This window comes from Falco biarmicus, chromosome 9 (assembly GCF_023638135.1).
Source record: "Falco biarmicus isolate bFalBia1 chromosome 9, bFalBia1.pri, whole genome shotgun sequence".
NCBI lineage: Eukaryota > Metazoa > Chordata > Aves > Falconiformes > Falconidae > Falco > Falco biarmicus.
In genome coordinates this window covers 27,856,153-27,880,581 of record NC_079296.1, presented here as the reverse complement: position 1 = coordinate 27,880,581, position 24,429 = coordinate 27,856,153, and the positions used below count along the sequence as shown (strand labels likewise).

Below are 24,429 nucleotides of genomic sequence, written 5' to 3'. Positions count from 1 at the left end.
CTTGTTCCCCAAGCTGGTCCTTCACAGCGACCCTCCATGGGGTGCTCAGGTTGCTTTGCTGAAGTGTAGCAGTGTGGATTGTAAAGCCCATCTGGAGACCTTCTTTTCAAAAGATCTTGGTTTTAAGACGTGAGATTTTTTTGCAAGTCTGCCCACAGTCTCTGTGTCAGTGTGTTAAACCTTGGAGCCTCCTGCAGAAGCAACTGCTGGTGTCTCAGAATGGTTTATAGCACCAGGCATGACCAGTATCTAGCAAGTCCTGTTCCTCAGTGGTGCTTGCTTGGGTGTTTGGCTCCTGGGGCTTTCCTGCCAGGCAGCAGCAACTTTCTGCAATGGGGGCAGTGGGGTAGCAGAGCATTTGGAGCGGGATTTGTGTTACTTACAGGCTCATGCTGTGCAATAATGATCTATGTCTCAGCTGGGAATTTGCTTTTCATGATTACACGATGTGCTGATCACATTTACTTAGTCCAGGAATTTGCTTTCTGCAATGGGGCTTGATCACTGGGCCAAGCCCTTGGATGAGTTGAAGGAACAAACTTCCAGGCTTCAGATGTGGAGTTTCATCTGGTGCACAGGGAATCTGCCTGCATGGCTGCTTTGAAAACTTTTCTTATAGGATCAGTGCAAAGTGCTCAGCAGCTCTGGTGCTGAGCAGCCAACCTGTGAGTGGGGTGGCTGCTGCAGCTCCTCACAGGGGTTGGCAGAGCTGAGATGCGGCTTGCTGACCCATTTCCACTGCAACGCAGGAGCTGCTTCCCCCCCAGCCCAGGTTTGCAGCTCTGGAGATTGCACCCGTATGCGTTTGCGAGGACTGGCAATGGTCACAGCTCCAAGCTGGGCTTCTGTACTGTTTATGAATAAATGTCAAAACAGTGTCTCATCCCTCTGCTCCAAACAGCAAAACAAAACAAAACAAGTTCCTTTGTATCCAAGAAGAAAATTATTAGCAGGAAACTAAACTGCTGTCTAACTTCAAGTATGAATACTTCTGTTCCAAACCCTAACATTCTCCCGGGATATTGGTTATAAATTTGTCAAATCTGTTATTCCTTTGAAAAGGCTGTGCTCGATCCAGAAAGGGAATTGAGAAGGGAATACATTGCAGGGATCCCTATTCTCTATGTGAAAACAATATATCTGAAATGTATCTGACAGAAAAGCGACACTGGGTGGAAATAAGCAGCCTGTCCAGCCTTTCAGAGTATGGTTTCACTTACATACGCAACTCAGCATGTGTGCCTCGCTCTTCAGAAGTAAAGTGTTGCTGGAGAGGGATGTGTGAATGGCTTCAAAACACCCAGGGAATTTCCACTAAAGGAGGGTGTGGCAGGTGGGACTGACAGTGGCTCTGAGAGTTTTGGCATTTCCCCAATAATTTAGTTTGTTATGTTTGTTTATGAGTAAATGCTTGGTTTATTGTGGATCCTCTCAGCCTCTGGATGCGGGTTTCCACTGCTCAGCAACCTCCCCACAGCCATATCTGCTCAGTGCTGGCATCCTCACACGAGGTGAAGACCCATTGCCCACTTAGACCTGCAGCCATGCCCAGTTCCATCCCTGGCTGTGCTCTCAGTCTGTACAGCTGGGTTTCCATCCCAAGTCTTGTGCATGGCTCCAAGTCTGGCATATTTAATGGGTAAATCCTTATGCAGTGCTGCCTCTGAAGCACAAATCCCTATTACTTACGGAGAAAGTAAATGTTTGCATCTTCAAAACCAGTGGACATCTATCCCTGTGACTCCTTGGAAAATGCCGTGATATCTTCTAAGATGGAAAGTCACTTGCCCTATGTGGCAAATCAGACATGCCAGGCACATGGGCTTGTGTGAGATGCTGCTTAAAGTGCTTTTGCCAGGCTTGGTTTGAGTGACTTCTCTTGTTCTGGCTTAGACATGTTGAATGTGCCGGTGGAGATGCTCATGAGGCAGTAGCGGGGGGCAGATTTCCCAGAGGTGTCAGGGGAGAGTTGCCTAGCACGCACACACACACCCCCCCTGACATATATACCATGGGTATATACTTGGGCTTGCACAAGCCTGCTGCAAGTGCTCAGAGAGCAGTGTCTGCCAAGGCTGTGCCTGGAGGAAGGGGTTGCATGATGGAATCACTGGCCCATCTCTGCTGGTAAGTAAACCTGGCCAGGGCACAGCTTTGCCCACTGGCTTGCCATCCTCTGCATTGTCTGATGGAGGGCCCAGTCCCTGGCAGCCCTGGGCCACCAGCATGGTCCCAGGTGAGGCCAGGGCACAGCTGGGGAGATGGCATGGGTCAGAGACGGCTCCCACTAGTGGGACAGACAAAGGCACCTTGTTTGGGGGCAGAGAAAGACGTGGGTGTGAGTTGTGCCTTTAGGGCCAGAGGGCAGTCCCCAGTGATTTTTCTTTATCAATGCATTTATTAGTTGACTGGAGGTAGGCGGCACCTCTCCCCTGTGCCCACAGGTCTTTACCTGGGAGGAACAGGTCACATCCCGCCTCTCCTCTCCAGGGAGAGCCGTGGGGCTGCCCTGTGCTCTGAGCTGCAGACGGGGACTCTGCCTTCTCCTTGGGAAGATGCTCGGGGGTCAGGCTTGCCTCTGTCAGCAGAGGTGTCGTGGTTTCACAGCTGTGGTGGTGGCCGGGTGTCACGCTGATGGTGGGGATCTGCCTCGCTTGGCGTCCCTGGCAGGATGATGCCCTAATTCCTAGCAGCCTCCCCCTGTAGCAGCAGGCAACAAAGTAGATCCGGAAATTCCTGAGCTTTGGGAAGTGGGCTTTAATGTAATTAACTGCAACAGAAGAAGAGGTCAGATAATAGGGGCAAAGGTTTCTCTTTAAAATGAAAGAGGAGGTAAATGAAAGCAGCTGCTCAGGAGCCAGTGCACTGCCTTCATCAAATATAGGATGATGCTCATGGTCCTGCGCAGCAAATCATGGATCTTTCCAGAACATCATTTTAAAGGCAGCACAAGACCTGAAGGTGACAGGATAGAGTCAGGTTTGCCCAGGTGCCCTGGTGCCTGGCACTGTCCTTCTCTGGGAGGCACTGTGGGCATCCTGGCCTTGCAGCCTGCCCAAGAACAAGGGCACTTTTGACTGGCCACTGTGCTCAGCCCTACTTCAGTACTGTTCCCAGCTCTTGTCTTTGTGTCTCAAGTTTCATGCTTCAGTTCCAGCTAGGGATGGGGGCTGGGAATTGGGGTGGTGCATTTCCTAGCACAAATCCCTGCCCAGCCCTTGGCCAAGTACTCCCCCTGCACTATGCTCTGCTTTGGTCACCTCCACACTGATACTGTCACACTTCCCTTTGCAAAGTGCACTGATCCCATCCCGTGTTTCTAGGGCATATTCAAATTCAGTTTTTAGAAATGGGATAATGTAAACAGAAGGGGGAGAACTGGCCTCAGCTTTGTGTAGTATAATAGGGCACCCAAAGTACATGGTCTTTCTTCTGAGACATGTCATCTAGGATTTAGTTGCTACATCCCGTTTCCTTGCCTGGCTCTTCTTGTGTTCCTAAAGATTGTCTGTCTACAGTGATAGCAGCATCAGATCAGGGGACACAATAAGTCAGCTCTGCATGCAACTGCCCATATCTGTTCTATCCTATATTACGAGAAACGGCATGGTCTGCGCCCACGGTGGGCATGCTGATATCTCCTAGGCTTCGGGGCCAACTGATGCTGCATCATACCCAGAACCCAATGGAAGATCTGCCAGCCTGTGTTGGAGAGGGATAGCTTGTCCATGAGCTACATGTCTTCTGCCTCTGCAGAGTCGTGGCTGCCAGAGAACCCTGCCTGTGCTGGGGAGGGTCTGTCCATTCGTCTCCTTTGGCACTCAGACCTTGCCGGCACCAGGAGAGGAGGCTGTGGATGGTGCAGCCCCTGGGGCTGGCTTGGCCCAGCTGCCTGTGCACCGTACTGCTGCCTGGGGAGGTACTTGTCAGTGCTGGAGCTCTCTGCAGCTGCTGTTGGCTTTTTTGGAGGTTGGAGAGTTGTGACTGTTCAGGATTTTTTTTTTTCAAGTCAAGTGCACTGAGTCATTGTAAATATCAGGAAAGCTGTTGCCTTTGCTCTTGGGGATAATCCACGCCTAATGAGCACTTCTCCTGCTTTAAAGGCCTGACAGTTGTTTGCATGTTGCGGCTTTCTATACCACCTTTACTGACAGTTGGATTTCTCAAAAGGAAGTGCCCTTATCTCAGTGACGAAGCCTACAGCTGGAAACTGCTCCTGAGTAGCCTGGTAGCAGTGAAGACCTCAGTGCCTCTCTCTTCCTTGCAAGCCTTGTGCAGCTGCTGCCATTTTCTGTCTTTCCCATTCTGGGGAGGTTGAAAGCACTTCTTGGTGTCCCAGAACTTCACAGGCAGATCTGCAAGAGATCCTTGCATATCTTACAGAAGCTTGTCATTGTCTTCATGCTCTGCTTAAATACCCAAAGAGGATGTGCTCCCCTCCCTGCAGCCCTGGGAGACATGCTACCAACAAGATTTCCTGATGCTGAAGTGGGTTTATTTTTTTTCTTTTCATACTTCTCCCAATCCCCATTTCTCTGGTTTGTTAATGAAGGTGTCAAAAAAAATGTGACTGTGGCACTGTCCCAGGGCATTTCTCTTCCCTGCAGGGTCTTGGCTGTGCTCAGCACAGCAGCTCCTTCCTAGGCTGCCTCCTCCCCGCAGCCCCTGGGCTGGCAGAGCCTCCTCTGCTGCTGCCTCTGGAGAGATGTTCCTCTCCCTTGGCAGTGGAGCTGTGGGTCACAGCACACCTCGTGCTTGAATGAGATGATGGGGAGGTGCAAGCCTGCCTTTGCTTTCTGAGGGGTTTATTCTGGGCTCTGGAACCATACTGACTTGTGCAGACAAGCTGAACCCTACAGAAAGCCTGCTGCATTGGAGGGGCCATACACAGACTGAGGTCTAACTCCCTCTTTTTCCCAGTCAATGCAACCTTCTTTTTATGGCCTTTCAGGCAGCTTTTGGCCCAGGTGATGGGGTTTTTGGTCCACAGCAGACTGAAAAGATCATTTCTGTTCAGTTCTTAAGTGCTGTACTAAAATCCAAACATCTGCCATCCCCAGAGTACATTGCTTTGTAATTTTGTCTTAAAAAGTAATCTCTGTAAACCCCACTGCTGCCTGCTGCTTACAGATCTGCTCTCCTCCCGGCAGCCAGTGGTTCAGTTGTGTATAAGTGATCAGAACGATTTTGAACACTTCCTAAGTCCTCCCCGGAGATAATCTCTGCCCTTAGCACCTTCTAGTCACCATGGTCATACAGAAACGCCTCTTGCCTCCTTCCCTGGGTTACACATCGGAGTGAAACTGGGGTGTGACTGGCATGATCCCATGCTTTGCTGGGGACGCAGCTGTGGCCGCACACCTGGGGGAGGGCTGACAAGGGAGGCTCTTCTTGTTTAATGCATTTGCAAGTCGAGCCTGTAATGCATTTCTGTTCTGGGACAGTGAGTGCTGGCGTTGTTCCCCCTTGGTCGCAACCTTGCACAGCTCCAAGCACATTTATTCTGTTACCTGTGTAGTGACTTGGAGCAGAGACACAAAAATCCTCTCTGAGCACTCGTGCATGTTGCACATGTGCCAGGTGCTCTGGCTGCGGCTGAGTTAGCCCATGGCATCCTTTGGGGATGCTCCTGCATTCCAGCACCCAAGTAAAGCAGCCGCTACAGCTTTATGCTGGTGTGAATGAGATATATGTTATGGAGAAACCAGCCCTGGAAAGGTGAATCCACCTTTCTTCAGACCCCAGGTCTTCGGCCCATTATGCATCTCAGCACCCATGGCTGCACTGAAGTCTGTGGAGAAGGAGAAGGATCTGTGTAACTGAATGCCAAGTGGACAAGGCTCCAATGAGGAGTGGGAGGCTATGGCTGAGCCCTGCCAGCCCCAGCCAGAGCTGCTGTGATTCCTGTGCACCTCTGTCCCCCCAGCACGGCTCCAACATGCTCCGTGGCTCACTGTGTTGGGTAACTGATGCACACTGCAGATTTTGGAGGAGGGTGTCAGAAAGTTCTTCTTGCAAAACCTATTTATCAGCTAAATGGCTGTCCCAGGGTTATGCCAGTGCATGCTGCAGCAGACGTTCTGGTGTCTCTGCAAGGCTGGGAGGAGCCTCTGGGAGATGTGCAAGGGCTTCCACTGCTCCTTGCGTGGGGGCTGAGGTGCCAGCCCCAGACATTTCCTCAGGAGGAGCTGGCTTTGATTACCTCCAGCCACAGGGTGTTTGCACTCCAGGACAGACTGCTTTACCTTATGTCCTCGAGCCAGGAGACAGTATTGAGGCATTTCAGAGTCTTCTTCCCACACTTAGAGACAGATGATTCGCATCACGACTGGCAGCACTATAGCTGTGCTTTGTATAAGAAAGCATATGGAGAACAGGAATCAGCCCTCTGTACAGGCAATTCTCCCTGGCATTCCCAGGGCAGAGGGGATTTCTGTGAGAGCAGGACTGACTTATCTGTGTTTTTAAAACTGTGTGTCCCTAAGACAGGGGACAGGTACAGATGGGACGAGCCAGGTGAGCAGAAGATCTCTCAAGATCTCCCTGGTCGTGCAGCCCAGCTGCAGCTATCACAGGCATCGTGTGGGTGGGAAAGAGGGTCTCTTTCCCTGGGATCTCCATGACATCAGTGCAGAGAGTGCTGCCAAGCCTTTGTCGGTGGCATTTTGCTCCCAGCCTTTGGTTTTCTGCTCCCAGAGTTTCACCAGCAATAGTCAAGAAAGTGCAAAACTTCCCGTGTTTTCTGCAGTGCAGGATGCTCGGTGTTCGGGGTGTGTCCAGCTCACACACTGTTTTGGAGACTGAAAGCATCTGCCAGACACCGGCATGGCCAGAGGGCCAGGGCAGGGCAGGGTGTAATCAGGGACTCCCCTGGAGCAGAGGAGGCTTCTTGGCATGGGGCAGCAGCAGGGTGGGAGGACGTGGTTCTGGGCAGAGCTACTCCCAGCTGTTTGATCCTTGTCTTCCTATTTTCCTTCCAGTTACTACATCGATGGTCGAGTGGCCAAAGTGACGGACTTCCTGAAAACTCGCCTGTTAGACACACTCACTGACCAGATCAGGAAAATCCAGAAAGTGCGTGAGTGCAAAGGGCCTGCAAGGGGTGAGGGGGCATTGTGCCCACGGTGCCCGGTCTTGGCACAGCTCGTGGCCGGGGCTCTGGCAGCAGCACTGACATGCTCCCACAGGAGCTGCTGTGGGGCAGGGATGGAGGGCGGCTGTTGGGGATGGCTGTGCTCCCAGCTGAAATGCAGGCAGCCCTCCTGCAGGGAATGGGAGGACAGACCAGGCAGCATGATGCCCAGCCCCTGTGTGGGATGTGTGGCAGGCAGGTCAGCAGGGAAGCGGCCACGGGCTGCAGCGTGAGGTAAGCTGTGTGCAGGTGTGCCAGGTGTGCCAGGACATGGGCTGGATGCACAGGGCAGGGGCCGACTGCCATGCAAAGCCTTTCTAAAGTGGCCACCTGGCTTGACACTCTCATCTGTCCATTCCTGTAGCGAGCAGCATGTAATGTGGATATTCTCTGAAACTTGCTCCCAAGGACAAGGAGCAGAAGGAGCAGCCAGGCAGTACCAAACCATCCCCAGCGCAGCCATGCCTGCGCAGGAGGGGGCTCCTACTGCAGTACCTTGCCCCACTTGCTCACAGTGCCTAAAAATGCTGCTTGCAAAGTTGTGATAGTTGCATTTCCAGGGTGATTTTCACTAGTGAAGAATCATGACCATTATGAACAACTCTTTTTTTTTTTTTTTTTTTTTTCCCGATGGTCATGTTTTGACTGTGTTATAAAACCCAGCTGTTGCTGGCGTGTGGTGTCAGAGCCCATGGCTCTGCCTGGCTAACGCAGCCTGCAGCGAGCGCTCTTCTCCCTGCCGGCTGGGGGGACCCTGCTCACATCTTTAGCAACTGGGTAGGTGGTGGGGGCTTTGCAAAGTCCCCCTGCTTTGGCTGATATGGAGGCCGTGACTGTGAGTGGCCCACTCCGCTGTCAGTCCTGGAAGGAGTAAGGAGCACCTAGTAAGCGGGGAAGGCTTTAGGGACTAGAGGAGATGTCCATCTATCTGTCTTGTCTAAGTTTTCATACCCTACCAGTCACCACAATGTCTTACTGTTGTAATTCCTTCAGGGAGAAACCATAGGATGAGTAAACAACTCAAAAGAGGCCCCGGGAAAGGGGATGTGAGGGTCAGCACAGCAAAACTGGAGAAGAGCTGCTTGCTGAGTCCTCTGGCACAAGCTGGGAATCATCCATGCATGTGGATGATCCTCCTGCCGCGGGGAGGCATGAGGCAGCTGGCGGGATCAGCACAGAGGCAAACCAGAGGCACTGGCTTGCCCTGCTCCCACTGGGGGTACAACACCCCAACAAAAGTGGTGGCACATGTCCCACCTCTACTGCAGGTTGGGAACCTGCTGGGAAAGGAGCGGGACCCCATCCATCCCCAGACCAGAGGCAGCAGGAGTTGCCCTCAGTGCGGGCTGGGGGAACCCTTGCACCCACAGGGCAGGATTTGGTCTGTGCGGGGCAGGGCCAGGGAAGGGCTCTCCCGGGAATGCCAGTGTGGCTGAGCAAAAGCACAGCACTGGGTGCTAATAACCTCCAGCTTGGCTTTGAGTCTGTGCATCCTGCCGGGGCTGATTAGAGCAGCTGGGCTTGTCCACTTCCCTGTTTTATTGCTTCCTCTCTGACTGGGGAAGGTGGCGGGCTTAGATAATTACAGGCAGGATGCCAACACCTCTGGGGCTTCAGTCAGGGATATCGACTCTCACAGGCTGTGAGTGGGAGGCAGCCCAGAGCTGGCGTATTTAACATCTTTGAGGGATCCCAGTCCATCTAGCACATTCCAGCGCTCCTCACTAATGGGGCAGGATCCATCAGGCTGTGCAGAGCGCTCCTTGGGCCACTGGGTTTGCAGACATCTGGTCGTGGGAGCTTGTCGCCCAGCCTGGAGAAGTGGGATTGCAAGAGAGAGGACGGGGCACTGCATGGTGCCAGAGGCTGCTCATGCTGGGAGAGGGCAGCTCCAGCCATCTGAGCCCTCCCGTCCCAGATGGCATCTCACAGGTGTCTGCACTGCCAGCTGGAGCCTTGTAAGGGGTGGGCCAGCATGTTCGGACCCACGTGTCCCGCCTGTGCCAGGTACACCTTGGCTGGTAAAGTAGCCCCTGCTCAGCCACACCTGGAGGCATCCACTACTTTCTTCTCAGGTGTCCACCATTCCTCCATGTGGCTTCAGTACGTGTCCCAGTACCCCCACACCACATAGCCGCTGGGGCTGGGGTGCTCCCCGTGGCAGGCAGCCACCTTGCATAGGGACATAGAGAGCTGAGGTGATGTGGCAGGGCAGCCTGCAGAGTGTGTGGGGAAACCACAAGGAAAGAGCAGGGTCTGGGTTTGGGAGCATGAGAGCATGTTTGGGAGGGTGTGTTTGGAGCAGCTCCAGAAGATGGATAGGGGACATGTGACATTGGCAGGAGAGAGTGAGGAACAGTGTCCCACCACCCACCCATGGTGAAGACACCTAGTAACCATGCCAGGGCCAGGCAGGCACTGACTGCCCAGCAGCACTGTTACCGAAGGGCTCTGTAAGCCTTCCCAGGGTGTAGCATAGGAGATATCTGCCTTGGCTTTAAATCACAGGTTCATGAGAGTCATTTTGGTTGCTTTTCCCTTCTGTGCAGGTAGTGAACACATACACACCGGGGAAGAAGATCTGGCTGGAAGGTGTTGGCACAACCTCAGCCGGAGGCATGAACAACCTCTCCGATTCCTATGCGGCCGGGTTCTTGTGAGTTATGCCAGCTTGCTGGTGCCAGGGCACTGCCACCCCCACGGGCTCTGCGGGCTTGAGTGCTGCAAAGCCACTGCAGCTGGGAGAGGGCCAGCTCCGTGCCCAGAGAGCCCAACTGTACCCCCCTTGGTACTCCCCAGCAGCCTGTGCACTGTTATTTCCTCTGTAGAATCTATTACCCCTCCTCAGCTCTGCTTTCCTGTAGGTGAGCCAGCCTTTGGCATATCCAGAGTAGCAGAGTAAGGAGGGGACCGCGTGGGATCCCACACTGGTATCAACGGTGTGGCCGCAGGGCATGGGCATGGAAGGGAGGTGTGATTCAAGCACCCCAGCTCTGGGACCCCAGAGCTGCCATCCTGACAGGCTTGCCTTGCTTCATAGCTTGGGATCACCTGGGCTTCCTCCTGCTCTGTGTTTTTGGTTCAGGCTGCAGCTATATGTCCTTGCATGCATTCACTCCTGGGGCGTCTGCCCAGGGAAGTGCTCAGCAGAGTTCTGCTCTGGAAATTGTTTTCTCTCCTTCTTCAAAGCTACAACCATGTCTGGCTCCTGGGGCTTGTCTACTGGCACAGCCCCATGGCATTGGCATCCTGCTGCAAAGCCCCAGTTCAGATCTTCAGAGCTGGCTGTCATCATGAAAGATGGAGGAAGATTATCCAGGCTTTGCAGGGAGGTGCGAGGACATGCCTGGGGTATCAGGGCTGTGGCAGGCTGTGAGGGTTGAAGACTTTTCCCGGGGTGTGTGAGGAGATAGGCTGGTGCAAAGGTCTGGTCCCCACTGCTGAGATGGTGGGTGCGGAGTGCTGGCAGGCTGGGGAGCGCCCCCGGCTTTGAGCACAGGGTTGTGATGCTGAGGTGCATGCAGGGGCTCAGGTACACAGTTGGGACATGCAAGCCGGGCACAGCTGGGGCAGAGGTGGCTGCAGTGGGGGGAGAGGTGTGGAGGCTTGCCAGGGCAGGGATGGTGGGAGGTCGTTAATACCTAGCTCACAAAACCATCTGTAAGCTTCAACTTGAGGTGCTGGGAGCAGGCTCCAGGTTGAATACATGAGAGCAACACTGTGTTCCGGAGCGCAGCTGTGCCACTGGGGCTGGGTGGTCCTTCCGCAGCAGCCTGACTCTGCTCCCTCCATCCTCAGGTGGCTGAACACGCTGGGCTTGCTGGCCAGCCAGGGCATCGATGTGGTGGTGCGGCACTCCTTCCTCGACCATGGCCACAACCACCTGGTGGACCAGAACTTCAACCCCTTGCCGGTAGGTCTGCCCAGGGGCATTGCGCTGGTGCTGGCTTCTCCCTGCTCATTTTGGGGGGGATTTTCTCCTTGTGACCTGTCTGAACTCTGCTTGAAAATTAATTTTTCCAGATGTTTCTTGCAGTGTTAATAGGAGATGTTAGTTCACATCAAATGCAACATGTTGGAGGCAGATAGGAGAGCAATACCTCTGTAGCTGAAACTTCATTTGGTGCCCAGGGTTGGTAGCACAGGAGGCAGGCTGGTGCTACTGAGGGGTGCCAGTGCAGGCTGCAGAGTCCGAGGGAGGGAGGGAGGGAGGGAGGGGTGTGGCAGGACCACCATGCATGGCACAGGGCAAGCAGCTGGTTTGCTAGTGGTGAGCTGGGCTGGGGGAAGCCAGGCTGGAGCCTTAGCACTCGGCTTCAGATTTCTAGAAACCAAAGTGAAGGGAATTTGAAGGGCATTCCCAGCTTCACAGGCAGCAGTGGTTCTCACCAGTGCCCTGCAGCATCCCTCACTCTTCAAAAACACCTGGGCAGGGGGGAGTTCCCAGTACACATGGTACTGATAAAGAAACCATATGAAAACCCCTGTTAAAAGTAGCAGGTTTCCTTTTCTGGGGGGTGGGGATAGAGAGCAGCTAGTTAATACGCTGCCTTGTAGGTGGAGACCCTAGCAGGGCAGCTGGGCGCTCTGCACGTCCCCTGGAAGGGATTATGGGTCTGTGACCCAGCAAAGGCTGCTGGCAGGATTGGAGATCTGCTTCGGGGAGGTGCACAGCCCTGATGCTGCCCTGGGATCTCAGGGGGTGGCCGCAGGGAGGCAAAGGCTGATGGAGCCACCTCTCAGTTGGCTCTACCTACTCAGCCAAGAAAACAGCATTCCCGCAACAGCATTCCTGGGTGTCAGGGAAGGATGCGGGAGAGCTGGTGACACAAGGTCTGCGCTAACTCCCCCAGCATGGCCTGGTGGGTGGCTCGAGAGAGCAAACCAGTGAACAGGAGAGCACAGTCCCCTGCTTGTGCTGCTCCAGGTATCTCCTGGAGCACCCTGGGCTCCCACATGTACCCCTCTGGCAAGCATACCTGCCAGTTCTGGGTACCTGGGCTGGGGAAAGCCTGGCGGGCTTTGAACTTTGTTTGAGATGAACCTGAGCCTGGGGCAAGCACTTGATGGATTTCTTCTGAAGAGCCTATTCCCCTGGCCAAGCCACATCCCCCACTCCCCAGGAACTCAGGACCCCCCTAGATTGCTCCTGGCTAGATGGGTGCAGGCCAGCTCCTGCCCGCCAGGCACGTGGGGCAGTGGGTGGCCCATGGCCAGGTCTCCCAGCACAGTGTGGGCAGTGGGTGGCCCATGGCCAGCTCTCCTGGCACAGCTGGGGCAGGAGCCCTGGAGCAGCTGGAGCACGCATGCAGTTAGGAGTGGGATTAAAGCCAGGGAAGGAGTTAGAGGAATAAACCCCAGGCAGTGGAGATCTTTAAAATGGATTTTGCTGTTGTTTTAAAGATAAGTCTCCCAATAAGTTAGATGACATCCCCCCTCAGGGCTGTTTCCTCTCTCTCCCATGTGCTTCAGTGTTGATCCCACATCCCACCACTGTGCTCCTGCACAAACTCCAGTGGTGCTTCCCCAACCCCTTTCCCTCAACTCCTGTGCTATAAAAGAGCCACGGACAGGTGCAAACCAACAGGGAGTTTAAAAGCTGCAAATACCAAAAAGCCCAGCGAGACCAGACCGTGACCTGCTCCGCGGGACAGCGGCCACTCTTTTCCCGTGGGAGCTATCAGGGAGATGAAAGCCGCTGGCTGTACCTGCACAGGGCCGCGGCACTGTGAAATACAATCTGCTTATTAGCTGCCACGACAAAGAGGTTTCCGCATGCCAGCTGGGCGTGAGGCAGCTGCCTGCTGAGAGAAGGGCTGCATCACCACAGCATCAATCAAGGCTCCAGCTGGCAGCTCCTCAGAGAGCTGGAAGCCAGGGCTGGGATCCCGATAGCAACCTTTGCACCTCCTCCTGCTCCCCTGCCACTGCTGATCCCTGCTTGTCAAATAAGAGGATGGCACGTTTCAGGGTGCTGAGCTGGAGCTGAGCCTTTTACAGTGGTGTCCTTAGGTGCTGAGTAGCTGCACAGTCCAGGGAGAGCTTCCTACGTGATCCAGGGATCATGCAGCGATGCAAATACAGCCCTCCATCCTTGTGCTAAAGACCTTCCCAGATAAAACCAAGTGATTTGTAGTCCATCGCCATATAAGCACTGCACTGCTGCCACGTGAGCCCTCCTCCCTGTCCTTCAGCTGGGACCCTCGGATGCTGCTGGTTTTGCTTATGTTGGTACTGTCTCTGTTAGGGCATGTTACAGCAGATAGCATAATGAAGCTTGTAAAATGTGGCGTAGGCGCCATGTTGGGGGATTGGGGAGTGCCGATAATGGGGGTCACTTGGTGGACACTGCTGTGGGAGTCTCAGTTTCTATCTCACCACATTTCTTTCTGCCTCTCCCCCAGGACCGCAGCGCTGAAGGGAATGTTTTTGTTAAGTACAGGGAAGGAGCAGGCAAATCACTGCACCCCTCTGTGTATAGCAAGGTGATAGCTGCTGTCATGGGCCATGCTGTGAGCTAGCGAGGGGTACCAGCACATTGGGCTGGCAGAAGGCACGGCTGCTGTCTGGGCATGGGTGCTGGGCAGCAAACCCGGGCAGCCTGGTGAGGCTTGCTCTGTGTTTTCTGTGGGTTAGCCTTGGATTGAAAATAAACTCGTGAACTCTGGCCATTTCAGTGGGAAATGCAAGAGCAACTGGGAATAGCTGTTTGCAAGCAGGGGTGCAGTGAAACCTTGAAAGCAGAGGTTTAAGTTGGTCTATCCCCAACTTTGCACCATGGTGCCTTGCCAGTGCAGTGCAGCCTGGCTCCTGAAAATGGTCTCAGGCAGCAGCAGTGTGGCCAAGGGGTACTGCAGCTTCATGGTGAAATTAGGGAGATGCTCATGTCTCTGCTGGGTTTTCTGCACACAGCTGGCTCATGAACAAAGCAGCATCTTGTGGCTTCTGGGGCATCTTGCAAGAGGCATGGCCTTTGCACCCCCATCCAGGTCCTTCACCCATGAAAGCAGCTCTGAGTGCCCGTCCTGGCTGCAAGAATTGCCTGTCCACCCTGTCCTCAGAGGTGGTGCCATCAAAATCCCCTACGAGGGACAGGTGCCACAGCAGGGGAAGGCAAGGTCATCTTTCTGAGTCTCCCTCCTGGTGCAGATCTGAGGAAATGGTTTTCTCTTGCTGGGCTAATGAGGAGCAAAGCAGGAGAAACTGGGTGACATGAGGTTCCCTGGCCCTGGCACAGACGTGATCAGGCTGGGGAATAGAAATCCTCCAGCCAACCTTAATGCGACTGAGCTCAAGTGTTTTAATGCCTTGTTATTTTGAGATAACTTTTTCATGTATGGTTGGAGTGCTTTTCATCTTGAGTGATTGGGGCAGCCAGCTGTATAATAGTCAGGGCTTGTGCTTGAGAAGCCCTTCAAATAAAGCATTTTGCAGTATGTCAGTCTGCCTCCCTGCTCCGGAACCCATCTGTACCCATGCGTGGGAGTGAGGAGCGGAGGAAAGGAGGGCAGGAGCAGCACTGATACTCACTTTTCACAAGGCAGTGCCTTTGAAATGCTGCTCTGACATTTAGTAGCTCTAGGTTCATTTCAGGCACACAGTGTACATAGTCTACCTCTCTCTCCTGAAACCCGTCCAGAGGGATGCGATACATTTATTTCACTGGAGAGCCCCCCCATGTCAGCGTGAGCTTTCTTTTCAGATTGTTACAGTATGTTAAAGACCTTTCTGAATGCTCTTCCATGTGGCAATCCTGTCTCTTTTATCCATCCTTGGTAGTCATTTCTGCTCACTTAATGCACAGTGCTGTAAGGTTACACCTATGTGTAGAAAAACTTGGGCATGTTTCTAGGCAGAGCCCGAGCAACACAAACCCCATGGAAAAGGCAAAGCTGAAATCCAGACTTCCATTTCCTGGTAACTGTGGCTCTTCTTGGACCTTCTTCTAAAGACTGTGGACAGTGAGATACTTGGTTCTCCAAAGTTAGGGAGATGCTAAAACTTCTTTTCTGGATATAAGTTTTGTATGCTGCATGAGAATGGCCCAGAGGGATCACAGAGTGAAGCAATGGCAGGGGCTGCCTGCTCAGCTGTGGTAGTAGAAGACAATATGATATTGCCTGTGAATTGATGGCGTCCTTGAGAAAGCATCACAGCAGTGCGGAGGTCTGTGCCTGACAGTGCTGTGGTCAGACGCTTGGATGCTGCGGGTGATTTTTCACCTCCTCTGCTTAGCCCAAAGGCACTGAGGAACTTGATGGGAAAGTTACTATCTGTCCTGCAGGAGGGAAGACACCAGGCTCAGATCAGGTCTGTCCTTAGTGATCTGTTCCCTTCCTAACTGGGTTTTCATAAAAGCCCTGGTGTGAACAAGCTTGGTGCCAGGCTGCGGCTGTCCCCAGCATCCCTTGAGGTCCCTAGGGCATGGTGTGAGCCGCACCTTGGGCTGCACCTGGCGATTCGGTACCAGGGGCACCAGCCTGACCCATCCCAGGCACCTCCCCAGCAAGGCATGGGTTGGGACCCCAGTGTCTGGGTGCACAGAGGCAAGGGGCTCTCCAGCGAGGTGCCGTGCCAGGGGTGGGAGCTGCTGCCCTGACCATGCTCCTGCCTGCCGCATGTATGCGCTCCCCAGTGCGCTCATTAGCTGAGCTGCCTTGGCCGGAGGTGCTGCTAATTGCAGCTGGAGGTCCCAGCCGTGTCCCTGGACGGTGCCTCTCCCACCCCTGCGCTGCGCGGGAAGGGGCCCTTCCCAGACCAGGGCTGCGGGAATGGGTCCTCGCCCACCTATGCCCATCCCCACCCTGCCATCTGGTCGCCCAGTGGCTGCCCAGCTGCTTGGCTGGGCAGTGTCCAGAGGTGAGGAGAAGGCCTGGCATCCATAGGGGGAAGCATATGGAGAGCCCTTTCCTGCAAGCGCTTGCACTCCCGCTGCCGAGCCCAGCCAGCTGGCTGCGGGGCCGGGGGAATTCAGCCCCGCTGCTGCGCCGGCCCATCTGCACGCCCAGCACTGAGTCACCACGCTGCACACACGCAGCTGGCTGAGCTGCCAGGGGTAGGACTGCGGTTGCTGTTCCCCCCAGCAGGGACCCTCGGCTTTGGGGTCACTGTCAGGGAGAGGGCGGCTGGGTCAGGCTGCAGCGTGCCATGCGCCGCAGAGGCAGAGGCATGGTCCCAAGCCTGGGAGCGACAAAGGGTGGGGGGAGGGAGCGGGTCCAATGGAGCTCGCACACACATGGAAACTGTTCCTGATGACCATAAATCTGCCACGCGGGCGTCTGGCACCCCCATCTGCCCCGCACGCTGGAGCACTGGCTCTGGCAGGAGCGACGCCTGCAGACGGGGAAGGGGTGGGAGAGGAGAGGACAGGCAGGAGCTGTCTGTACAGGATGTTCATTCTGGCCATGGGACCGAGGGATGAAATCCCGGGCAGTTCAGGTGTGTGGAGAGGAAAGGCTTTCCCAAGAGATGTCAAGCCGGAGCACGGCCCACTGAAGGGAAGAGTGGAAATCATGCCCTGCAGAAATCTCCCAGCCAGCCCTGGCACGAGCACCTGAAGCAGATCTGAGCTGGGCATCCTCTCCACTGCCTTGTCCTTTCAACTATGATCATACCATGTTTCAAGGACTGCAGCATCCTCTGCTTTCTGCACTCTCGCTGCATTCGGCTTCCAGGAGCTCTTAAGTCTGCTCTGAGGCTCATTTTATTTGTGAACCAGGAGACAGATTTAAAGCATCTAAACTCTGCTCTCTGTCACAGTGGGTTAAGGGGCCTTTCCCTCTTAGTGCAGCATGAAAAAGGTCTTTGAAGTGCATATGCTTGAACTCTCAAATGCATCAAAGCCATGCTGTGGCTGGCAGCTCTGGCACCCACCCACCAGAGCTGTGGGACTTGCGCAGACCTAGAGCCGGGCTGCTCCTCCTGCTCCGGGAACTGGGGCAGAGACACACACTCCGTCTGAGACAGGCAGCTGTGGCTTGTACTTGGAAGGATGGACACGGCCACTGCCCACGCCTCCCAGAGGCACTGTGCTAGTGGCACACCTGCCCACGTTGGTGACAGAGCCATCCTGGGGCTGTGGGGGCAGTGGGATAGTAAAGCCCTTCCCAGGGTGGGTTGGTGTTTGCTGAAGGAGCAGAGGGAAGTAGTGTTTGGGTGAAAAGCAGCAGAACAGAAAACAATGAAGTTGCATTTTGTTTCCAAGCCCGCTGATCCGACAGCTCTGCTCCCTTCCTGCAGCCTCAGGTCTCCTGGACCCTGTTTGGGAGAGGTGATGACAAAAGAGAAGTTTGGCTGTTCCTCCATCTGCTCAGCTCCCAGGGAAGGTGGAGGCCACTGGCTGGGGACCAGCTTGTGAAGGGTGGTGATAGACAGGACCCACTTCCCACTCGCCCACTCGCCACTCTATAGGTGCCTGGGCAGGCTGTCCCATCGGCACCATCAGTGCCCGGCAGCAATTACTGTGGCTGCTGCTCCCACAGCAGGAATTTTGCCTTAATGTCAGTGTTTGGTCTTTCTCCGGGGTGGAGAAAAAGAGCAGAAGAGACAGACACAAAGGTGAGGGGCTGAGCAAAGGGTGTAGCGGCTCGAAGGCTGTGAAGATGTGATGCTCATCAGAGACTTTGCACGTTGTGCTGCTGGCAGAGCTGGAGGAGACCCTGGCTGTAGGATGAATGGCTGATGCTCAGCCCAAACACAGAGCTTGTGGTGCTGCTGGCACCAGCGGATGAGAATGCTGCTCTCCGGGCCCATGGGTGCACACACATTAGCATGTTATTTGGGATGGGAGTAACTCTCTTGGCTGTCCCCTTGTACTGCTTTTTGGGACTTATTGCAGAGCTGTTGTAAAATTGGGCCCTGGTTTCCTTTCCCTAACCATGAGTAGGTATTCAGTCTACAAGACCAGACAAGAGCCAGCCTGCCATAAGCCCCCATAACCACACAGGATGCACAAAGCAGCCACAACAACAATAGTTCTGCTCTACATAGCTGCTCCTGGCCCAGCTAATGGAGCCATTGCCCTCCCTCGTCATGCCTGCCTCCCCTCCTCTCCCTCCATAGCCTAAAGGCACTGGGGTGTGGGACTGGCAGCCCCCACTACAGCCCCTTCAGCTGTAGACTCTTGCTGGCAGAGAAAGCTGCAGGGAAGATGTGAAGGCAGAAGGTGATGTAGGGAAGAGTGGTGTGAGATGAGACACTCACAGCCGTTAGGGCAGGAGGGAAGAGGATCAGCATGGTGAAAACAATAGACACCCTGGCAGAGATGTCAGCAGCTTCAGGCGGCTGGTGGTGGGCACCTGCAGGAACCAAGGCTAAGCAAGAAAGGAACTGGGAAGCATCAGCTGATCCTTTCACAGGTGCAGGAGCCTGGATCGAAGCAAGAGTCTGTCCTGCCCAGGAGGGACAGGGCTGTGTGGGCAGAACAGAGGGAAGAGTCAAGGGGGCTGCTTCACTGAAGCATCTCTCTGTGTGCTGGCCCCATCCTCCCCTGCTGATGCCACAAGCTCCTGGCAGCCCAGTCCACCTGAAGCCCCCTCGTTTGGGGCTAGGAGGAGTGTTGTTCTCCATTCATACACCTTCTCTAGAGTGTCCCCTGTGGTGCTCAGGGCACACCCGCAAATTCCCCCAGTGCAGCGGCAAATGTTGCAGAAAACTGCTCAAGTACTTAGCTCTTCAGGACCCCCACATGATGAGGGTGCACATGCAAAATGGCAAACAGCTCACATGCCTGAGGACAGATGCATGCAAACTTGTGAGAACAGCATCAGTGCCCTCTCCCATTGCTGATCATTTTGGCTTCAGCAATTGTTCCGTTTGGGGAGAGGCTATGCCCTGCTCTGCTTGTCTCAGGACCTTGCACAGGATTTGGGTGAGAAAACCTCTAACTCCCACAGTCCAAGAAGCACATAAAACTCAGGGATAATGTTAAAAGCGGCATTAGTCCAGCCTTGCTGAAGGAACGACCAGCCATGGCTTGAACAGGATGTAAGGACCTCCACAGGGAGAAAGCTTTGGATGCTGAGGATCTCTTTAATCTAGAGGAAAAAGAAAGAACAAGAACCACTGGTTGGAAGCTGAAGCCAGACAAATTCAAGCTGAAAATAAGGAGTGGAATTGTTAACAACGTGAAGTTTAACTGCTGGAACAGACTCCCTGGGAAGTGGCGGCTTCTCCATCTCTCCAAGCCCTCGCAACCACAATCACTACTTTTCTGGATGATGCTTTTGCCAAAAACAAACCATCAGGCTCAACAGAGGGATAAAAGACTAAAACTGTCTGTCCTGTGATGTACAGGAAGGCAGACCAGCCAGCTCGTCTCTCCATATGGGTTGCTTGGACTGTGGAGAAAGACGGATGAAGGTTGGAACAATCTATAACAGGCTGTTGAAACTCAAGTGTGCCCGAGGGGTGGAGGAAGAGCTTGGGCAGCTTCAGAAGAGGGAAGAAGCAAGAAGAGGAAGGGGGCAAGCAGCAGCCAGTTGATGCTGCTGGTGACATGGTGACACAGACCCATGCCCCAGCAGCCCCAGCCAGAGGAGGCTGTGCACTGCAGGGTCAGCAGCCTGCTCGTTTGAAGTTCAGCTGCCTTTGCCGGTTACAGCCCCCAGGAGACCAAAGCAGGACCAGCAGCTCCATTACTCTGGTTTTCTGGTTATGGCAACATCTTCTCACATGTGGTGAGTGTGGACTGAACAAACTCAGGTGGGCTGGAAAGCTGCTTTGCTGCCTCTAGGAGCGAGCATGGGAATATGCTCCTGCACCCTTCCTAATGGCTCTGGAGACGGGATGGTCTGGTTAATAGGTCTGTCTGAAGGTCTGCCTAATCAGCCTTGTTTCCAAAAGCTGAAGTCTCTAAAATCTCCTGCAATTAATTAGAATGTGCAAAGAGATTAATTGGGACCCTCTGGGATTTCCCTGTCTACTGGAAATCTGGTGGGTCTTCACTGGCTCAGAAGATGTGGCTGGCCCAAGCTCTGCACTTCCACTCACTTGAGACAAGCACCTCTCCTGCCTGGAAATCTGGGGTCCCGGCCAGGAGACCTCCTGAGGCACAGGACAGCTTTGGCTTCAGGTGCTCCTTGCTTTCAGCTCTGAGGGCTGCAGTGGCAGCACTGCTTGATGGGTCTGCAAAGTAATTAAAGCAAGAAAGCTCCCTTGATTCCCAGGGGACTAATAGTACACCAGATTCCTGTATGCTAGTCCTCCTCTGTCGCTACAGCTGTGTTGCTGGCTCAGCCCTCACGACCGAAGCCCTCCATGACTCCAACAGCCAAATTCTTTCTCTGGTTGTACTGGTTGGAACCACACATCTCCCTGGGCAATGCCAGGGCTGCCTCTGCTGGGATGCCCGGCACTGTGCTGCAAGGCAAGCACTTGTCTTTGCAAGGGACATGTGGGTGCTGCCAGCCTGGGGGCCATGCTCACACAGGGGCCACACTCACACAAGGTTTGCCATATGGGAGTGGGTGCCAGCTGCTGTCAGGGGTCCAGGAAGAGGTCGCTGATCAGTGAAAAAGCCACCCTGCCTTCAGCCAAACTGGGTTTCAGGAGCAACTGCTTCCCAAGCTGGTCACCATTCGAACAGGAGCCAGTGGCTACAGGTGCCCAGCAGCCTCGGTGTGATTGTATCTGGGTTTCACTCATGCCAGTGGTAGGAGCAGGCCCAGAACACCAACCCAGCTGGAGAAATGCCCACACCTGGTGGGTTTGTTTCAGTCATGCTAGGTGCATGATGGATTCATCATTGAAAAGCTTGGTGTCACCAGCTCCTGGTAATTTATTGCAAGTAACATGATTTTGGCCTCTGCCGCAAGCGGACTTGTGATGATGCGAAAAGCTGCAGCTGTCTTCAGTGCTTCCCTGCAGTAAGCCGAAGAGCTTAAGTGCCTTGAGGCCGGTGCTGATGACTCCTTTTCCAGCCTCGTCATTTTCTGGCCCTCCTTTGAACTCTCTTTGGTACTTCCACATCCTCCTGAAAATGGAGACTTCAGAGTTAGCCTTGCCAGCAAGGCAAGGTAAAATCACTGCTGTCCCCTCACCTCCTGCAGATGCTGGAGGGAGAGGTTGGTCCCTGCACTGCCCTGGGAGCATTGCCTGAGCCAAAATACTGAATGCTCAGCCGTGGTCATCTCACACTTTGCACAATAGCTCGTCTTGCATCACTGCTGACTGCCCTACCTATCTCATGATTTTTCTTAGAAAAGCTGTGTAATCTTAGCTGGATCAGAAGCCCTCAAAACATGGCCAATGCTTCCCAGAAAGACAAGCATATGTCCTTGTGCCCAGCCCAGGAGAAGCTGGACAGCACAGCTCTGCCTGTGAGCTGCCTCAGCAGGAGCCCCAGGCTCAGCTCCCCCAGCTCTGCAGGGAAGCAGGGTTTGCCAAGGCACCCTTGGGAAAAGTGTATGCTGAGACACGAGATTTGGCAGCAGCTGGGGCAGGTTGTGGGGCTGGCAGCTCCCTGTGCCCCCACATTGCAAATCTTGCTGCTGCTGAGCCTTGGGAGCAGATGGACACCAGTGCTGAAGCAGGAAACCCCTGGGGGACTGCCCTGCCCAGAGGGGTGGATGTGGAGCTGCTGGCGCCAGCTCCTCATCAGGACGTGGCCATCGCGAGGCCCCTGCATAACAGCTCTTGAGACTCACAATGAAATTTTGAGGGTAGCCACGAAGTCTCTGGCCTCTATCACTTCCATAACTTGCGGGCAAAAGCAGCATCTCCTCAGTGGAAATAAGGAGAATAGGTGGGAAACCCCAGGGGAGCTGCTAGAAAGCCCTAAGAGCCTGAGCTGATGGGTAGCTCGGGGCACTGAACTCATTTATTTTCAACTCACGACCGTGGGGCTAAATCCTGTAATCTGTGCTCACCTTTGGCCTCACCGTGAACTCAAGTAATTACTCATCTAATGATGCCTGATAATTGGCGTGGCTCACTGGGGAGCCGGCAGTGTGCTGGGCATGGCTGCTCCCACCTGCCATGAGCCTGAGCAAGGTGGGCTGGCACAGCCCCTGCAGCATGGCACAGGGACATCCCCAGGGTGAGGGAAGTACCGCCAGCCAGCAGGGACCGGGACAGGGACAGTGCACATCTCTGGGGACACACATGTCCGTGGGATCAAGCAGCTGCAGCTCATCCTTCCTGGGAGCTTCGGCCTCGTGGGCTGAGCCTCCTTGGTGTGCACAAGCCTCTCCCTTCACCTTCGTGTCTCCGCTGAGGGCTGGTGTTTGCAGGGGAAGCAGTTATCAGGCTGGTGTGGCACAAAGTCCCATGGTTTTTGGCTGGGAGCAGTGAGAGGAGAGTGGAAGGCGGCTTTTTCTCCAGCACTGTGGTAACAGCTTAACCAGAAAGTGGGAAGTGGGTTTGGATCTCCCTTTGTTAGGTCAGCCCAGCACTGCTGGAACCGGTCAGCTTCTGCTGAGTGGAGCTGGAGAGGAGACGGGGCTGGCAGTCTGGTCTGGCCAGTGGGTATTTGCCTTGTGCCGGTGGCTGCTGCAGCGCTGCTGTGTTTCATCTGCTGGCCTCTCCATCCAAAATGCATGTTAATCAGGGGCTGTGTGAGGGCTTCCCATGCACAGGGTGGCTACCTGTACCTGTATGGGGTATCTGTGCTTCTGTCTGCCCGTCTAGTCCTGTAGCCTGGGGCCCTAGAGACCCCATTCCCCACTACATGCCCTTTTAGGTGGCAGGCCCCTTCTGGGTGCTATTCTGGCCATGTAGGGCTTTCCTTGTGCCTACCCAGGCAGTGTGCAGAGCCACGAGGTGTTTGATCCATGCTCCTTTCCACATCAGCAGCCCTCCTCGCTGTGTGGGTCAGACACTGCCAGGCAGAGCAGTCCCTGGTGCCAGCGTGACCGTCGCTGCTGGCATTCAACATTGCAGATGGGGATGGGGCACGTGGTCCCTCTGGGGCAACTGGTCTGGGTTGTGCAGAGGGGGCTTATCCAGGGTGCTGGTGTGTGTGAAAGTGCCCCAGCACCCAGGCAGTGCCCAGCACACCCACAGGCAGCACCCAGAGAAGCAGTGTGAGAGGCTCTGTCTCCCTGGCATCACCTAGGGTGCCCAGAGCAACAGCAGGGCAGAACAGCAGGCAAGTGCCTGAGCCTGCCCTTTCCCTTCCCACAACCCTGCTTCATTTACCACACACCTCCCAGCTTCTGCAGCGGATGAGTGGGGGGCCCTGCCGGCAGCAGCCTCCATCACTGCACAGCCTCACGGCCCTCCCCGGGGCTTGGGGCCCATCCTGTGTGCGAAGCGAGGCTGTGCCCTGCGGGAAAAAGTAGTATGTGGTGACGTAATTAAAGGCTGCATCATTAACGCATGTGTGCAGGGGCTGAATGTTTTGTGTTTCTTGAGTGCTTGGCTTCCCTGTACTGTGTTCATGGGTGCTTAACTTCACAGGAGGCTTTAAAACAGGTGAAATTCCTCTAGGAAGTGGAGCACCCTCGGCAGTCACCAAAGCCAGTGTGCCATGAACAGAGCTGGCGAACACGGGAGAGCTCTGATGTGCTCCAGCCCCATGTAAAGGGTAGGGTAGGGGGTGACCTGCATGCTCCAGAGACATCACCATTCCATATGCATCAGCTGGAGCTGGTGCACAAGTCCATGGCATAGCTATGTGCAGGTTTGTGGGAACGTGCAAGGGCGTCTATGCCACTCCCCACCCTCTGGGCTCCTTTAGAGGATATCGGTGTCTCTCAGCACAGGCAGCGATGCTGTTTTGGCTTGGACTACGCAAAAAAAGTCACCCTGAAGCAGACATCTGGCACACAACATTTTCACCCCAACAGCCAAAGTTTTGCTAGGTTGTAGGCAGGGATGCCAGCCTGTCCTGCCCATTCTCGCTGTGAGTCGGGGGGACTGTTGTGCTGCTGACTGTCCGCTCTGCCCCCCAGGACTACTGGCTGTCCTTGCTCTACAAGCGCCTCATCGGTCCCAAGGTGCTGGCGATCCATGTGGCTGGTCTGCAGAGGAAACCCCGGCCTGGCAGGGTCATCCGTGACAAGCTCCGCATTTACGCCCACTGCACCAGCTACCACAAGTAAGCAGAGCGAGGGAGGCAGGGGGCTGCAGGAAGGTGATAAACAGGACCCCCGGGAGATGGGGACCATCAAGGACATGCTGGGGCAGGAGCCCAGGGTTTGGCTCCGGCAAGGCAGGTTGGCTTCCCAGGGGACTCGCTCGGGTGCCGCTCTGGCCACTGTCGCAGCGGAGGGAACACGCAGGAATGGTGATGCCTCCGATGAAAGTCACGGCAAGCTCTGCCTGGGAACGGGGCCGGCTGGGGCTGGTGCAGCGGC

General features: G+C 54.7%; 1 protein-coding gene across 1 annotated transcript in view; it reads left to right on the top strand.

Moving 5' to 3' along the window:
- HPSE2 (heparanase 2 (inactive)) overlaps positions 1-24,429 on the top strand; it is a 111,977-nt gene that overhangs the window by 85,689 nt on the left and 1,859 nt on the right. Inside the window, exons 7-10 of the mRNA XM_056351831.1 lie at positions 6,981-7,074; positions 9,682-9,788; positions 10,931-11,045; positions 24,025-24,170. Of these exons, the coding sequence (XP_056207806.1) occupies positions 6,981-7,074; positions 9,682-9,788; positions 10,931-11,045; positions 24,025-24,170 (462 nt within the window). The remainder of the gene's footprint in view (positions 1-6,980; positions 7,075-9,681; positions 9,789-10,930; positions 11,046-24,024; positions 24,171-24,429) is intronic.